Source organism: Argiope bruennichi, chromosome 1 (assembly GCF_947563725.1).
Source record: "Argiope bruennichi chromosome 1, qqArgBrue1.1, whole genome shotgun sequence".
In the NCBI taxonomy this organism is placed as follows: Eukaryota; Metazoa; Arthropoda; class Arachnida; order Araneae; family Araneidae; genus Argiope; species Argiope bruennichi.
Window position 1 is genome coordinate 31,958,451 of NC_079151.1, and position 19,769 is coordinate 31,978,219.

Sequence of the window (19,769 nt, forward strand, 5' to 3'; positions counted from 1 at the left end):
TTAATTAACACCCTATTGTTTGAACAATAACGTCATAAATTTACTAAAAATTTCATAATTTCAAATTTTTCGACTGGTTCTAAAATTTTTATTTATTATTATGACCATACGATTGTAGTTCATTCCCTAGAGAATACTATTTAGTTTATTTTAGTATAAGTTTTTTTGGATGAGAACAACAATTTTTAGTGTAGCCAATTTGAAGTTTTTAAAGAATTTGCTTAAATTTATTCTATTAAATACCAATTTTCAAAAAATTTTAATGTTTATTTCAAATATTGATATCCTTAAACCCAGAAATATGGTTAAAGTATGTCTACACCATGTTTTTCTAAAAAAGTATTCCAAACGTGTTCGCATATCTTCTTAAAGCGTTAAAAAATCTGACCCAAGCCTCTAATCATTTTATTATTCAGAAATTATTAAACGCTTTCATTTTTTTCTGTTTAGACAAACTAAATGAGCAACCCTCGTTTTACAGATAACTGCCCCCTTTCGTTTAACGTAGAAATTTCTTCTTTTATAAAATAAATAAAATTCAAAAAAAATAATAAAATTTAAAAAATAAACCTGTAAATTATTTCGAAAATTTGCGCATTTATTTCAGCATTTACTTTTATACATACTTCCTTAATTTACTTTGAGAGTAAATACATGATTTTGAGCACAAAAAGTATCTCTTTTTTTTTATTTTAAATTGCAACATCAACTAGAAGCTGTAAAAGATTAATTGAACTAAAATTAAAAAGTCTATTCGAAATTAATTTAAATAATAGCATGCTACTTTATATGAAATAGAATTCCTTCATGAAACTCCATTACACAGTCTACGAAAATGCCTCCTGAGTCCAATGGGTAAGACACCCACGAATCAAATCGAAAGTCCCTGTTTCGAAACACAAGTAGAAATACATAATCCACAATTTTTTGAATAACAAATAATTTTGATATTGTTATTTTTAAATATTTCTTCCAAATATCTGTTATTTCAATCATATTATTAATTAAAAATTAATAATTATTATTAAATATAAAGTTTATTAATTGTAATTAATACTTAATTTACTATTTTAAGTAACGTGTGGTTAAATTAATTTATCTATTTCAGCTTAATTTTAATTTTTTTCAAAATTATTAATTTAATTTATTTATTGGAGTAAACATTTTCTGAAAAGATATATTTATTTTAAAAGTCATTTTTTTAAATGTTCACTTTAGTTCCATATTCTGCCAATAGATGACGCCTGCAGAGTGAAAGGAATGTATGCCATTAGAGAGTCATGTCACAGGCAATTAGAAATGATCTTCACGGGATAACGCATTGTCAAATGCGAATATCGAAAAGTCAAACGGAGCGGTTATCATAGCGGAGCAGTGACTTCACAATTATGAACACTTCCCTGTGATAGCTCCACTTTCAGTGATATGCGATTCAATGATACGATAATTCTAAGAATAACCTAAGTCTAACCTAAGAATAACCTAATTCTAAGAATAACCTAAGATAATTCTAAGAATTTAATAAGTTCACTTTTCAACCCATTCATAGATTGCATGATTGAATTCTTGTTTGATAGCTTCCATTGAACAAATAGTATCGATTGTGACTTTCTGTCGTGATCCAAGACCTTTTATCGAAATATCACCTATAAGATCAGGTCAAGGATTTGAATAACACCCCTTTTTGAAAAGTATTGATCACTGGTATTTGTGACTTTTTGATATTGGTTACGTAATAACCGCTCTTATAATATTCGTCATCCCAAAACAGAAGGGAAGTCACAAATAACAAAAACGAGATATTTCATAAGAGCAGAGCGTAGAATTAGATGATTAAAGTTTAGAGAAGTTTACCTGTGCTAATAAATCAATATAGATTTCCCGTATTGTGTAATATTATGAAATATGATACTGCTTAATATTATATAATACTGTATAGCTTTATTCGATATTGTAAAATCTTATACTCCATACATAATAATGCTCAATATCATAAAAGAAATATATTGTATAATTTTTTTTGTCAATATTGGGGAAAATATTATATAATACTACTTTTGCAAATTGTTTGATATTATACAATATTATATGCTACTTGGGATACCTAGTAGCACCATAAGGTTGCATAATATTTGGGAAATGCCCATCAATATTTTGAATGCCGGGAAATACCGAATATCGTATAAGCAATATTGTACTATATGTAACAATATTCAAAAGCTGTAGAATTTTTTAAAAACACTGATAAAGAAAAATTTGGAACGACATAGCTTAATAATGTATTTAATTTGAGATTTTATTCCAAAAAATTAACTGCAACAATTTCTCATTAAAAGCTGAATATTCTACAAAATATTCATAACTCAACATTGAATAATATTGTGAAAACTATATTATAAATTCTGCACTGAACAACGTTTCTAAATATTGTAAATTCTCCATTTATTCACTCGTGTACATTTCGTGATGATTTGCGTGTTTTACTTGAAGTGATGAGACAGTGCGGCTACATTTTTGATACCTTGATTTTGACTTTAATATACGATTCCTGATTTAAAAACTCTTTTTAATAAAATGCTTTAGCTCATTCTTTGTTTATCTAAAGTTAAAATGATTACCATTAGAAGATGAAAGAAAGGTAAATAAAGGAAATTATAAGAAACAAAATTTAAAAAAAAAAAAATTCGTATTAAAAAAACTGTGCCTTTAAAACATTCGTCATCCAACTTTAATTCTAGATAAAACATGCCAAATTATTATACTTGAGCAAACTATCAAGACTTTTACGAGCATCCCTTATTTAAAGAGAACTTTATTTTTTTCTCTCTTTAAAATTGAAATTGAAGTGCTAAATAGTTTCGGAAAAATAAAAATTAAAAATTACTGGTTCATATATTTAAAAGTTATTATTTTTGCACCTACCTCCCTTAATATATTTTAAATAAAAACATTAATTACGAATGAAGTCGCTTCTTCCGTCTTTAAAATCACATTCTTAAATTGAAATTGCAACAAAAAAACCCATTAAATTAAGAGGACAATCAAAAATTAAATTGGAAGTGGCATATGCCATTCTTAAAGATAGGAGCGTATAGTTTCTGTAATCGACAGGCCCAATGGATAAGACGACGTTTTCAAACCTAGAGGTCTCAGGTTCGAATCCCAGTCGAAGAACAATCATTTAGATCAAAAATAATGAAGGAAAGAGTTAATTCCTTTAATATTGCTTTTCATGGTCGAATAAATACTTAGAATCAATTGTCAGAATAATTGTAACTTTGAAAACTAATTTGGTGAACACCGGGAAAGCTACATTACTCAATATTCAGCAATATAATAAAAATCTTATACTTTACTTTATTTCAGTTTTGTAAAATAATATTGTATAGTATTATTTTTACAAATTTTGCAATATTATGTGCTATTTGGTACAATAATCTTCGGTATTAAATAGTTACCAATTGATCTTTTATTTAGAGCGCAAAATTCGAACTAATTTATTACTTCTATTAAAAAAATAAAAAAATAATGGATTCTGCATTCCTTCTAGTTTGAATTCTTTCAACAGCTAGTGAAAGAAATTCATGACATCTTGCTCACACATACATTTGAGCGAGATCTAGATATACTGAAAGTTTGACATCAAAACAATTATGATAATTATTTCATAAAATAAGATATTTTACGTTATTGCCAAAATAAAAGTCCCAATTTCTGTACTATCGAAGTATCTTCAGCAATAAAATGAAGAATTTAAATGTTCAATGATATTTTGAACGTTAAAGGCTAAATTTGAAAATTCTTCTCAGAAATTATATTACCGGAAGTGGTATTCAAGCACGGAAATTACATGCACCGAAGTTAAAAAACAACAACAAAATAATAGTTCATATTTAAACTATTTTTTAAGTTTTTCATTTGATTACAGTAAAATAAAATTATACAGTGTATGAATAAAATCTGAGAAAATTATATTTCTTTCTGAATCTCTGAAAAAATTCCATGTACAACACAAATGCTATTGACTAAGCCTATTTTATTTCAAATCGAAAGTATACGTCATTTGCTACTTTGTTTTTTTCCTTAACTAACCGCGCCGCGTGTAATAATTTGATGTCAACACGTATCGCCTAAAGAAGCATCAAATATAATTTTTTTTTCTTATAAGTTTAGTGCATAATTTAATTTAAAGTTATTTATCACTTATAATTTGAATCATGACCTCAGGTTAATTTATTTTCGTTTTTGTATTTTTAAATCTGTTTTGTTCCTTATAAATACGATATCTTTTCATTTTTGAAAATATAAACATTATTTTGAATATGTATAAAAAAAGTTACTTTGTAGTTCGAATTTTAATCCTATATCATTTCTCATTAGACTGCATAATTTGACTATGATGTTTTTCTTTAATGTAATTTATATTTTTTGTGGAATATTGTAGGTAATGTGATTCAAGATGTCGATACCGGCCACTCCGATATGATAGTAAGTAAAGAAACTGATAGAACAAAATTGAACGATATAATGTATATATATGTATGTAGTGTTATAATTTAAGAAACAAATCAGTGCAATGATTTACAATTTTTACAGTTATTACTTAAAGATTATGCAGAAAATTATTGAAGGTTTTTTTTTTTTCCATTAAAATATGGCATATTTTTTTTAATGTAATGACAGTTTCTTGGGATTTGATACCATTTTTCAACCAGTTTAATGTATCACTAATTTTATTTCATTCTAAAGATTTTAACATTAAGCATATTTGACCATTGTTTTTCAAAAATCTGTTTTGCAATAAAACATTTCAATTTAAACTGTTCTTATATATGACCATATGTTTACTTTTTATGTATTGTAACTTAACTTGGGATATGAACATTTTCTACGGGAAAAAGTATAAATTATTGGATTTGCTTTAATTTATTTTGAAATTTTATTCTTTTAATATATTTTGTTTTTATTTCTACATTTTAGAACTTTGTGGTGAATTTTTTTTCAAGGAAGGGTGGAAAGGGTTTTTATATGTGCATGCATTATATGTTATTTCTTTTTCAGTTTTATTAGATCTTGAGATTCCATTAACTTTTGTTTTTGCCTATTTATTTACTGTATGAATTAAGGCTTATACGATTTTGTTTTGGAATCAATTTTATAAATTTATGTTCTGTATTTAATATGCAGTTAGTTCTGTTAGCATTTTAGCTTTAAATATAAGTGTAAATTCATGGTATTTAATTTCAGTTTCATTATTCATCTGAAAATTATTTGGGTTTTATCCATTATATTCAGTATAAAATCTTCAAATTGAAAATTATGGAATTTTTAAAGCAATAGTTTTAGAATTTATAATTGTGTAGTATGCTAAGATGTTTGATTTTTTTACAGGAATTTAATTAATTTTTTTTTTATTTCAGCATGATGCACAGATGGATTATTATGGCATTCGCCTGGCTACATGTTCTTCTGATAAAACTGTAAAAATTTTTGATGTTCGTAATGGAGCTCAGAAACAGGTGGCTACTTTGAAGGGGTGAGTTTCAATTTCTCATTCGTGTTCAATTAAATTTATGAGATAGTTTGTATTATTTAAATATTTATAGTTATTATATAAACATTTATCTGCTATTTTTCCATGATATATTGTAAAAAAAAAAAAAAAAAAAAAAAAAAAACTTTCATTTGATTAGATCTGGTAAAATTAATACTTTGACAAAATGTTTAATGTTTTTTAAATAGTTTTTTTATGTATTAGTAAATGTTCACGGAATTTTCATAATTTAAATATAAGTTAATTTATTCATAAACATTATTTAATTCAGATGTCAGATGGATAACATAATTATCTCCAAAACTTAATGACTTTAATTTGAATTTAATTAGTCATTTAAAATTTTGCAGTTAAAGTGGAAATAAATCTTGCAGTAATATGTCATTTCAATGCTATACCAGTTTTTTAATGAAATTATATTAGTTGTGATTGTTGTTGTTTGCTGTATTTGCTTGAAATCAACTTTTAAAGGCATCTAAATACCACATAAACAATATATTTTACTGTCTTCTAACATTCACATTCTTAATTATTAACTTCTTGTCATTAATTTACTGCTTTTTCAGACCATTTGTTTACTGATATATTTTTCTGTGTTTTGTATAATTTAACATAACCATATTATTCATAAGAAAATTGTGTTAATGCAGATTATCTAAAAGTTGCAACATTTTACTGACTTCTACCTGTTTGAAATTAAAAGGGATCATTTTATGTTGGATCATAAAATATAGCTTTTTATTTTACTCAGTTTATATAATTTATAAAGAAGTTACTTGTGCATGAATTATAAAAATGATTGTACATCTAATATAGCCAGGATTCTACATTTTTACTTTTTTAAATTTAGAATTTCTAATATTTGTGAATATTAAATTCTTTCTGAAATTTTATTATAGAACAAATATATAATTGAGGGATTATTGAATTTATGATATTATATAGAACATCCTTGAGAACTGATAGCCTAAATATCAGTTGTAGGTTTGTGCAAGTCCTTCTTGACACCTTGTCTGTGAAAATTTTAATGATAAATTATTGAATACTACATAGTGCTTACGAAAATTCTTCATTAAATTATTGAATACCATATAGTGCTTACTGAAATTCTTTTCCTATTATGCATTTTTTGTATTTCAGATTTTAATATAATAATTGAAAGGCTAAGAAAATATTTGTTTATTTTAAACTGTTTCACTAATTATAATTAGTTTTCAGATATTGACATTTGAAGATATATTAATGTAATTTCCAAAATTTATCTTCTCAGTATCCCCCCCCTTCCCTGCCAAATTTATGAAATAATGCAATAAAATAATTTTAAAAAAATTTACTTTTTTCTTCATTGAAGAAATGTAGTAAAACATATTATGTGCTTATTTCTCATAAACATTTTGTATAATTTGAAATTATGTTGTTTTTTTACTCCTTGTTAGCTTACAAAATATATTTGAAAAGAGGTGAAATCAGTCCTTATTATTATAATATTTAGCTGTAAAAATATTCATCAAATGAGGGATAATTTTCCAGAGGAGAACTTCTTACTCAGTTAGTGGAAAATTTGAAACTATAAGTTACTTATGAACAGTTAATAAAACTTCAGAATTGTATTCCAGCAAGCACGTCAAAACTTTGTCAACCTTGCAATAATGTGCTTAAGTTCAGGATCTAACATAATAATTGGAAGGCTAAGTACACTATTGTCTATTTTAAAATGTTTTCCTAGTTACAGAGGGTTTCAGTTATTAATATGTATATATATTAATGCAGTTCTCGAAAGTTATTGTCCCCTGTTCTAAAAGAATTGAGTAATAGTGTTAGGAAATAACATGTTTTTTAATGAATTTTTAAAAAAATACTTTTTACTTTGTTGAATAAATATTTTTTTTAAAAAATGTATCTAATCACAAAGACAGTTTCACCCTGTCTAAACAAACAAACAAAATGTGTGTTTATGTGTATTGCATTAATATTCTGGATAATTTGTAATCAATCCTAATCACTAATCCTGTTGATACTGCAAGTTATCAATATATTTTTAAAAAGTTTCCTTTATTGGAAAAATTGATAGCATGAATTATAAACTGAATTTATCTTCTAGGCATGAAGCACCGGTTTGGCAAGTTGCATGGGCTCATCCAATGTTTGGAGTTATTTTAGCTTCTTGTTCTTATGATAGAAAAGTTATCATCTGGAAAGAGACGGATGGTAATTGGGAAAATATATATGAATACAATAAGCATGATTCTTCAGGTAAGTATTTGAGAAATGCAATTTTAAATTTATTTTATAAAATAATTTTTATAGTTCATTTTATTTTGATTTCTTTTACAGGGCTTTATTATTATAGCATTTTCAGATGAATATTTCCTATAGCACTTTGTTCTTTTATAAGTATAAATAGAAATTAGTTGCATAAAAAAAGTTAAGAATTTCTAATCTATAAGAAGTTATGTCAAAATCAAGTAGGAAGCTGCTAAACAACTGTTTCATTAATCTAGGGTATAATGCAATTTTCTGTTTTTTTTAAAAAAGTTTCAAGAATGCTTTTGCTTTAACTATGGTTTCAATATACAGATTATTTTTTAACCAAATTCTCTTTTAAGTGTATTAATATAAATTATTTTGAGATATTATGTGGGCATAATGAAGCTCATATACTATATTGTTTTGTCTCTACTGATTATAAGGCTATTAATTATATATATTTTTTTGATTTTGCAAAAAAGCAGTGGTTTGAGGAAAAAATCCATCTTTCATAATTTTTCCTGGCTATAAACATTTACAAATCTTTTATCAAATTTCATAATTTTTTTCCTTGGAATAAATTATTAAAATGATTTATGGAATTGGCTGAGTAACTAGTTGAAGAAAGTGTGAAATCATTATATTAGTTTTAAGTCATTATAAATTTAAATTTAGCTTCTAACTTATCTTATTGCTTTATCTCAAATATGAATAATGAAATATATTTAATTTTGAAGCTATAAACTTTTTACTAATTGAAGTAAAGTAATAATTAATTGATATTAAGTACACCAAATTTCTCCTTCCTTAGCTGTATCAGAGGTAAATCTATGGATTTATGTAGTTTTTTGTTAAATGTTTTAAAATATTTGAGCAGTTTTTTTCCTTTCGAGCATAACTATTCAAGTTTAAATTTTCAATATACTTTTCTTTTCTAATTCATTTTGCCATCTTGAAAACAGTCTTAGTAAGACTCCGCAGAAGTGAATTAGAATATTATAATCAATCTAAGCTTTCTACAGGTATTGTGCAAAAACTTTCATTCTTTCCTTTTTGACTGTTGTGTGACTTTATAGTAGTCAAAGGTATCTTTGTATATAGATTTTCTACTTATATAATAATCATGGCTGGATCTTGAGCTTATCTTTTCAATTAATTTAGTCAAAGTATGGGCAAGTCCTGATATTAAAGAAATGGGAAATATAAAAATTAGAATTTTTGATTCTCCATAATTGAACAAATGTATGTTACATTTTTGAAATTTTCTTTTTGTCTCCAGTGAATTCTCTGTGTTGGGCTCCATATGAATATGGTCTTATACTAGCTTGTGGTAGTTCTGATGGATCTGTATCTGTTTTGGCTAGTACTGGTGGTGGTCGCTGGGATACAAAAAAGATACATAATGCTCATACAGTAAGTTTATTAGAATTTCTTCCTTTTTTTTTTCTTCTTAGCTCTATTTAGATAATAAAAATGATACCTTATTAATTTGAACTTTTTAGATTGGATGCAATGCAGTAAGCTGGGCACCTGTGAATGCTCAATTAGTTTATTCTGGAAATGTAGAGTACACAGGATCTAATGCAAATTTGGCTACAGCAAGCTCTACAAAGCGTTTTGTAACTGGTGGATGCGATAATCTTGTGAAGATTTGGAAATATTCGTAAGTTTCGAAGTGTATTTCTTTTTAATGTGATTCTTTGAAATGAAATTTTTAAAATCTCTAGGTAGACATTTGATTTGATCATATTATTTTCTGCTTAAATTTAATCTTTTTGGGGACATGAAATAAAATCTTAATTATCTGAAGTTTTTTTCCCATCAATTTTTTTTTAAATATGTGGAACGATACAAATTATTTTGTAACTAAACATTCATAATGGAAAAAGTCATTTTGGCTGCCTGAAGAGTAAATAAGCTCATACTTTTTGCGCTTGTATTCTATATTCTAACATATAAATTGATTTTCTAAATGTAGTTTGAAAACGCTTTCAAAATTAGGAATAGTAATCATATTCAAATGGTGTACCATTTGATTCAATATAAAACAGCCAAGACGCTTTTTTAAAATATAAGTTTTTTTTTTCTTCCCCCATTTGCAAGATTTTCTTAATATACTTTCATTAACTTTCTCCCTGCATAATTCTTTTATCAAAATAGTTTTAAAAATAGTGAAACGTTTCTTGCCAGACATCTTTGAGCTTTGAAAAGAGCACACAAAATGCTATAAAACATGTGCTTGTATATTTTGCAGAACCATAGACAACTATCTGTTAGCTCAGATCTAAATGAAACCATGAACGAGAAAAGAGCGGGTTGCACAGCTAAATAGATGGAAAAATGCATCCCCACAGAAATTGTGGATTGCACAAATTTTGCCACTTCTACATTGCTTGTGGAAATCACGGAATGTGCCACAAGAGGGTTAATTATCATTCAGTTACTTGTTTAAAAAAAAAAAAAATATGGAACCATAATTTGATCATTCATTCTAAATCAGTTGTTGTACCGAGTTTTAACGATGTCAATATAGCCACATTGTTTTAAATCATATTATTTTCACAATGATTTTCAAACATAATTAAATTTCATCTTTATTTAACTTTTCTGAATATTTCCTTTATGTAAAAGTCTTTAATGAAAAGCTTTGTATATTGCTTTCTTAATGTCTTTTAGTTTTCTTCTTTTTAACTTACTAAATTATAAAAAAAAAATTTTTTTGCCTATGGTTATTTTAAAAATGGTGCTTTGAAAGGTTTGTTCAAATAATAACTTAACAGAAGCTATTTGGTTAAACTAAATTGATTGCTTTAAATTTCATTGACTTTTTTGTATTGCAGATAATATTGATGAATTTGAAACTCTTATTTTGTTTGCATATGTAAATAAGTAACTTTTTTAATGAAAGTTTAGAATATTTTCATTTAAAAAAATTATATTTAAGCTTTAAAATATCTTTCTCTTTATATGTAATGTTTATGTGTACAAAAAATCAGGTCAAATTTGTTAATTGTCATTTGGGAATAGTTCGCATGTTTGGATTATTTATATGCTTGCATAAAGTCCAAGACAATGATTTTTCTAATTGTTGATATAAAAAAGTGAGTGTAAATCAACCACTTTTTATTATAGAAATCACTGAAAACAAGAAAGGGCAAATGAAATTGTTGAAGAATTATAAATAAAAAAATCTAGTTGGGAAGAACAAAATAGAGATATAAAGTGGTTTTGTGCAAGGTGTGAAGTTTCCAAACTACAGGAACGTTGCTAATAAATTTTGCCACTTTGAAGTATAGCTAATAAATGAATGCTCTATCATTATTGCTTGAGTATAATTTAACTTTTTTTTATAAGCTGTAGTTCATCAAACTTAATTGACACAACCCAATTTGTCTTATTGATATTTGTTGTCTTCAGCGAATATTATCAGTATGTCAGCTAATTTTAGTGAAATACATCGTATTGAAACAAGGGAAAAGAAATAAATGCAATTCCAATTTTTAAACATCTTAGAATTATATATATTGTTATATAATATCTGCTCTCAGAAAATTTTAATTTTGGAAATTGATGTTTCAGGAAATTTTCTTTTAGTAATGAATGTATTTATAATTTCCTATGACTTATAAAGATTCATAATTATATGACAAGCAAAGTATTCTAAGATCCTATAGTAATCATTCAATAATTGCAGTGGGATTCTTGGTTTTTGATGAGTGGAAATGTGCGTGTATGTAATTCACTAGTTCTTGTCTATTATGACAATGTAATCTAATAGAAGTTATATATTCAATAATGAATATGTATGTTTTTTTGAAATAAGATAAATATGTGTTTATAGTTAATTGAGATAGATATTGGAGAATAACAGTTCCATATATTTTAACTTGCATTTAAATTGTTATATAATGTAATATCCCAGTTATAAATATATTTTAAAATAATCAAAACCCTTATAAAATACTTTATTGGAGCAATTGGTAAAGAATTAATGTTTAAATTTCATTACAATTCGCATTATGCAACTGTTTTAAATAATTTGTCTCAAAAGATCCGAACTATGTGAACTAAAGAAATACATCTATGCTTATAAGAAAACTGAGGGGGAAAAAAAGTAGAGGGTAGGAATTCAGAACACTTTCTAACAATTTATCAATAAATTTTAAAATGTCTGTTGGGTAAGTAATTAGTCCGTTTAGGGGAGAAAAAAAAAATTGTCCTTTACTTTTGATAAATTTTAATAGCTTAAAATATCATCCCTTAAATTTTATTTTCAGTTTTTAATTTTCCATTTGTAAATTCTTTAGTTTGTTTTGCAAATGAAAAATTTATTTTATAAGTAATTTTTTCTTTTAAAAAAATAAAATATTTGTGAAAAATTTCCAATGAAGCATGATTTATGTATTGGCTTTATATATAAAATTAAACGTATCCTATTCCATACTAAAATTTGTTTTCTGATTAAATTTGATGATTTGATTATTATGAATTTGAATGTCTATTAACCAGAAAATTCACCTATTGAAAATGGTGTTAACACATTGAAAGGCTTATTTGACTTCATAGTTACTTTGCTATGCTTTGATTCTTCTTTTTGTTGTTGCAATGCTTTATTTGTACTTTGCTTCCATCAGAGATAAAGACGACACATGGACAGAAGAAGAGAAATTAGAAGCACATTCTAATTGGGTTAGAGATGTTGCATGGGCACCATCTGCACATTTTGGGCAAAGTGTTATTGCTAGTTGTTCACAGGTATTGTTGAATCACATCTGTAATTACAGCCTCTCATTTTTGTTAAAAGCAATAATTATGTATATCTAGTTTTTAAATATATTGTTTGGAGGAGAAAGAATATTTCATGCTGGTTAAATTTGTAAACATGCCTTGATTTAGTTTGACTCTTAATTATATAAATGTGACCATTTTCAAGATTCATTAAAAGACATATTCATAAAAATTCAATTTGAATTTTTAAAATTTTATATATATTTTAAATACTTTAATCACCTAAAATGTATTATTTTAATGAGTAGTGATATTATCCCATTAAATTAAATGAAGAGCGAAAAAATAACTTTTGAAAAATTGTGTATAGAAAAAAAAATTCTGGATAAAAATTTCCATGTAGTTTTTGCATAAAAATTGTAGATTTATATTAAATTTCATATTCAATCTTTCTGTTGAAAGAAGTGGTTTTTGATTTTGTTTTTTGAGACTAATGATCCAAGTTATAAAGGTTTTTGTACATGTGCATTACTTGTATCTCAAATTTGTATTACTTGGTACTTTATACCCTTTTAATTGAATAATAAATTCTTCAAATTTATTTTATTTGTATTATTTTGCTCTTAAATAAAATGTTATGCATAGTTATGAATAAAATCATGAGCAAAATTATGTATGCAAAATTATAGATCTATTATAACAAGATTTTATGTGCAATTTTGGTAATTAAAAAAATCTCTATTGAAATTAATGTCTGATTGAAATTTTATGATACAAATATATTAAAATTGTTATAAAATTTTTGTCGAAACTTGTAAATTATGAATTGGTTTTTATTCCATATTGTTTAACTTTAGTTGAGTTTATGTAAATGGGTTTTAATTAATTTCTTTTTTTATTATTTCCTTTATAATGAGCTAATTTTCCTTTCACATTATTTCAAAATAATTTCCCTGAAATAATCATTGTCCTTACTAGAATATAATTACTATTTGAACCTGAAATTGCATTTCAATTAATTTTAAAGACATTTATATATACTAAAATTCCTAATGATTCAAGATTTATATTCAATCTATTGTGTAAGTTTTAGAAAATGGCCTAGGAATTATTTAATCACAATTTTATTAACTTGGAAATATTTGCATATTAGTCAATAAAGCTCCATTATTGTTAAGTGTTGCAATATTTGAAATTTGGTTTTCTATTTTACACATAAAAAAATGAAAATTCATTTTAGGATAAAAGAGTTATGATATGGACTAAAACTAAGGAAACACTGTGGACTCCAAAAGTTCTTCACACATTTGATGATGTTGTGTGGCATGTTAGTTGGTCTGTTACTGGAAATGTTTTAGCTGTGTCTGGAGGTGATAATAAGGTAGGCTAATTTTATGAATTTTTAACATGTTCTTGATGTAAGATTTTTGCGATTGTTTGAATTAATATTGATGGAAGAAGGATGGAATAGTCTAAAAGTATTCTGGACTCATTGTAGATTCCATAACTCTTTATAGTTTTGTTATGTTAAATTAATGTGTAACAAGTTATTAGGAGGATCACAGATTTAAGTTTCTGTGATATTAATGCTCTATTAAAAAAAAAAATCAAAAACTTGTGTTATTTTAATGCACAAAATGGAAGATGCATTTAAAATTTAATTATTATAACTTTTTAAAATCATACCATAAAACACTGCTAATTTAACCAAAATTTTTCTTCAGTTCCTTGAATTTTCTATTTATATACTGTTAAAATATGATAATAATGTCAATTTATTATGGTATTTATTCAATTTATTTTAAAAATTCATACTTCTTTTGTTTTTATATCCGTTCTGCCATATATGTTTTACTTTATATGCTAATATAATCACTAAAAAATAAACATTTTTATAATTGAAAAACTTTAAACAAATTAACTATACACTATAATTTTTAAATAGAAAGTGCACATCTATCATAATCAAAATATTATGCATTTATTTATTAAAATAATTTATAAAATGTTAAAAATGAAATTATAATATCATTATTTAAATTGTATGCTATTATTACATAATTGTATGCTAAATCTTGAATAACATTTTAAATGTACAAAATTTTTCTTTGCTCTTTTTATTTAAATTCAAATTTTCATATAAACTGCATTTTTATTTTGTTCTATAAGTTTTACCACAATATTTTTATACAAATTTTGTTAAAAATCTATATATATAAATGACATTGAAAAATAAAATGAAAATACTAACATCTTCGTTTGTCATTCATAATTACTCAATCTGATTCTATATAATAAACCTATAAACATTATTTTTAAAATTTGATTTGCAAGAGAAAATATATCTTATTTGTTAAATTTGTGTATTTATTCTTATTTAGTAATAGATGCTGTTTGGAAAATAGTGTATTGAACTAATTCGGAGACATTTTCATACTCATTTAATGATAGCTGAATTATAACAATATCTTTAGAACATAAAACTATTACTCAATGTTTTGTAAAATAAGTATGCAATGCATTGTGATATTTCAAATGGAATTGAAACTTATTTCAATCTAATTACTGCTGCATCTGTTCTTTTATGATATTTTTTCCCCTCTCATTCTAAATAATTATCAGCAATATTAAATTTTAAAAAACTATTTAAGAATTCAAGAAGGTAATATATCTACAATAAACTGTATAATACCAAGTTTACTGTTTAAAATTCTATTTGCTTGTGGAGAAATTCGTGTTTAAGATTATTCTCTCTCTCCATATATATATCAGCCTCTCCTACTTTAAATTCAATCTCAACTTTCATATTCTTTTTTTTTATATATATATTGTTACAAATCTGTAATTTTGCTACCTGGCCCGAATAGTGTCATCGTAAGAAAGACAATTGTACGATCTGTCCTGTGCATGTTGAGTGGGTGCCGCGTCAATAACCTCGGAGCTTGGCGACAAATTTGGCGGCTTGGTGATGAATTTGGCGAGGTTGGCGACTAAATGGATTACACTGGAAAGTTCGAGAAGCTTCACGATCCATCCAGTAGAAACTAAGATACACCTAGGTACGCCCTGATTGGTCTGAAGATTCTAGCCCCGCCTCCCGGAGCTATAAAAGACGGCGGGCACTCTGAAGTTGTGTGGATAGTGAGAAGTCGTGTGTATCGGAAGAAGTTGTGTGGATCGTCAAAAGTTGTGTGTGTGTGAGAGGAGTCGGAGTCGCCGACAAATAAGAGAAATTAGAGGATGAGACAGCAAGAAAGCTGCTGAACTAATGAACTATTAGAGATTAAATGCGCTGCGTCATTAAGATTGATTAGCGGTATTTGTTGTAGAAGAAAAATTTTGTAACAATATATTTCATTTTGGTGCTAGGGATGAAAATACTTTAATCTATTATCAATTATTTAATAATATTTTATTTCTCAGTTTATGGTTTAAATCTAAAAAATTTTTGGACGCATACTTGATTAGAATGCAAAACAATTATTTTTGAATGTTCATGTGCAGTGAACAAATTTTTCCCTGCATAGCTTTATGAAAAAATTAGAAATTAAACCTTGTAATTTGAAGAAAAGAAAAAAAAGGTCTTAAAAGAAATAAAGTTTAAAAAAATTACTAATTATTTTGAAGTTCTAATTATGTATTAGGGAATTTTTACTAACACTTCAATTAATATAAATTTTTTTGAAAAAGAAAATACTTATTTTTGTGAATGGTTTGTTGCCTTTTGGAAATATATGTTTTTCTCATGAGATGGTTGTTTTAATATATTTTATAATTTTAGGTTACTTTATGGAAAGCAGTAAATGATCATCAATGGGTCCGTCTAAATGATGTAAATAAAGGTTCTGAAGAAAGGAAGAGCTAATCATTCATTTAGAAGTATTCCAAAGAAATTATTTTTCAACTGTATGAAATGTTACATTTTTTTTTTTAAAAATATTAAGACAATGTTCATAGCTTCACATTCTGTTTTCTTCCATAATAGAATTAAAATGTTTTTTCAATCACTCTTTCAGTAAGCTTATTTGAATGCAGTTATCCAGAATTTCATTTTATAAATTTATGCTTATACAATATTGAAAGACAGCCATGAGACTTTAAGCAATATAATATATAGTGGCTTTCTTTTAATATCTGAGTAATTTTAAATAAATTTTTAGCTGTTTATTCTTGAGAATAATGGTAAGATTTGTCGTTGATAAATAATTTTATTCATTTCGATGCATAGGTGCATTGTAGGTTTTTATATAGTCTGTAATGAGACAATATTTGAATTTTCAAGGAATTAATACATTTAATTCTTTCTTTAGCACTATCAAAAACGGTTTTCATATTTTCTAAAACAATAACTTTCTGCATCTTTGTAACTGAAAAATCATGCACATCAATACATGTGCCTGCTTTTTCCTGTTTATAAAGATTATATTTAATATTAAGAAACATTAATTCATTCTTCTATCTTGCAAGTGTATAATTCATACTATATAATTTTGATAACTTACATTTTATTATTATAAACTGCTAACAAATCACTATATAAATGCATATAAGAATGTTTTGAAGCTTTGGGCCAAATTAAAGAATGCCAGTTAAATTTTATTTAAAAAAACTAGACACTAAATTTAATTATGTTAGATAATAATTTTTATTAAACAACTCTAAATATAAATACATTTGTTCAAAGTAATTGTTTTATTTTACAATCACCACATATTTTTATTGCACGTATAATATATTGAATAAACATACAGTGTGCTGCCATAATATATATATATATTACAAAAGAATCCTAGGAGCTACTGTTTAATATAAATTTTTGTATTGGTTCTTGATATAGATAAGTGGTTCTAAATATCCTCCCCCCTCTCCATTAAAGTTCTTAGACTCATTATTTATTATAATTGCATTCTATTGGATTATTAAAACTACACAAAGAAAATTTTATTAAAAAAATAATACTAATTGCAGATTTTTTAAAAGCCATATCTGATATAAAGTATATATATTTCATGAAATATTCATTATGATGATACCATAAGTCACTGATGTTGATGATTATTAAATTATGATATGATTTTCAACATATGCTTTAGATCTGAAGCAGAGAGGAAGAGCGGAAGTAAGTTGTCTTTTTAATATAAATAGCAAGTATATATTCTTAAAATGCATGCTAATCAGTTAAAAACCACTATTACTAATATTCTATTGAAATCTTTAAAAAATTGCTGCAGTAGGTTATGCAAAATTTTGCTTTGGCTCCGAAAAAATGTTTTTATTGATTTGTTAGTAGAGGGAAAAAAGTTCTTTGGTATTTCGCCTTCTACTTTATATACAAAATGTATCAATATGTAACTGAAGAAATTACCAAGTCGAGTTTTTTCATACAGAATCCTGGCACTTTAGTAAAATACTTTATGTGGCAAAAATTGATCAAATTACAAGGATTTTGAATTTCATTATTTTAAGCCAATTAGTTTTTGGAATCCCATTGAAATAGTTTAAAATGTTGGTACCTCAAAATTATTTTACTAACTATGATTTATAAAAAATGTGGACTCAGTAAATTTGACTCAATCTAAATGTAATGCTTATACAATTAAAAAAAAATGTTTCAGTTGAAATTGCAAACCAGTTTCTAATGATTTTAAAATTAGTTATTGTACTATGGTAAAAAAAAAAGTTTTATATTTAATTTAATTATAGTATATTAACTTTTAATAGCAAGAATGAAAAATAATTAAATATATATTTCTAAATGACATAAGCCTCCTTTTTCATAGACTTTAATCTTGCATACCGGCTGCACTAAAGCCATGAAATATTGTACATTTCTATGCAACATACCAGCTGTGCGTTTTATGCTAACATATTCTTATGCAATGGAACACACTTGCTATATATGAAATATGTAGGAAGGATATAATGATGCCTATATATATAGAAGCAACTGTTTTTACATCTCAAAAGTCTGTTTACAAACTTTTAAGGGTAAATCAAGCATATAGAAAGTAAATCATTTTTACAGTAGAGAGCAAAATGAAAGGAGGGCACAATAGAGAGGATGTTTGTTCATGAATAAGTAAGTAAGTTTTGTTAGATAAAATAGCCAATATAGATTTAATGGAATGCAAATTCATAAAAACATTACAAGCTGCATGCAGTATGGCAAATATGATATGACTAATAGAATACAGTATTTGTTATGAACTCCAGAATTACTTGAAGTAAATAATAACAAAACCAACTATCTGAAAAGATGCACTCTATTTTTCATGCAACTATACCAAAATTATATTCCATTAAACATATTAAACACTTTACTTGATGCATTCTTTTATTTGATTCATTGACAAAATTCCTTCATGTTTTATTGCCAAAAGATTCGTCTTTATACTTGGTCTACCATTAAAATTTACAAAAACTTTAATAAGCGTTTCTACCTTTAAAAGTTTGTAAGCAGACAAGGTATCACTCAACAATTGGGCAAATAACTCTTGAATTGTATGATTATTCTTTGCATGTAAAATTTTAATTTTGCTTCATTTTAGAGGTTACTGATAAATTTAAAAATAGCATCAGATTCATCTTTTAATCTGAGACATTTGTTAAAAAAACACACACAACACTAGAAAGAATAGCAATATGATATACTACTTATTTTAATACTTTGAATGCTGCCTGATTTTCCTCTATGAATGCTAAACCATGTATGCAATTGCACATATCTGTCACTCAACTGTAACTAGACTCTTTCTTCTAAAGTCAGTTTTCCCCCCAGGATTTTAATCGGCATGCAAAGTGGACTAATTGCTATTGCACATCAAAAATTTAAACATATTGTTGGCATTTGAAAAACATCTGGCAGTTTAAGATGATAGTCATCACAAATGTCATGTGATCACCGTTTGTAAAATGTATTTAAAAATATATGATTGGATAATGTTCGTTGGTTGTGGGACATATAGAAAGTTGTTGACTATGCAGTAACAGATATCAAACTGTTTTGCATTGAATCACAATGTAAAAAACTATTTGTCATGCTAAAATAGTAATATAGGGTGGGTATCGTATTATCAAATACTACGAAACTAAATATTTTTCTCTCAGAATTTTTGTAATACAGTTGAAATATCAGCTATTACAATTATTATTTAGTGACTGTATAATGTTTTAAAAGATTATTTACAAGTTTTTAAGATAGACCAGATACAATTTTTACAATAGAATATAGGATGAAAAA

At 25.7% G+C, this 19,769-nt stretch overlaps 1 protein-coding gene across 1 annotated transcript; it reads left to right on the plus strand.

Annotated features, from left to right (window-relative positions):
• The first annotated feature begins 4,089 nt into the window (after positions 1 to 4,089).
• On the plus strand, positions 4,090 to 16,453 carry LOC129963832 (protein SEC13 homolog). Its single transcript, XM_056078410.1, has 9 exons — positions 4,090 to 4,227; positions 4,445 to 4,488; positions 5,421 to 5,536; positions 7,656 to 7,807; positions 9,081 to 9,214; positions 9,304 to 9,464; positions 12,436 to 12,556; positions 13,770 to 13,910; positions 16,311 to 16,453. Exons 1-9 carry the CDS (start codon positions 4,218 to 4,220, stop codon positions 16,392 to 16,394), a joined length of 963 nt encoding a protein of 320 aa, XP_055934385.1. The 5' UTR covers positions 4,090 to 4,217; the 3' UTR covers positions 16,395 to 16,453.
• Positions 16,454 to 19,769: the final 3,316 nt, after the last annotated feature.

What these genes read in the sequence shown, in the direction of transcription:
- LOC129963832 (XM_056078410.1), top strand. An exon ending in CCGGCCACTCCGATATGATA is followed by an intron (nt 4,489 to 5,420) that starts GTAAGTAAAGAA and finishes TTTTTATTTCAG; the next exon opens with CATGATGCACAGATGGATTA. An exon ending in TGTCTGGAGGTGATAATAAG is followed by an intron (nt 13,911 to 16,310) that starts GTAGGCTAATTT and finishes TTATAATTTTAG; the next exon opens with GTTACTTTATGGAAAGCAGT.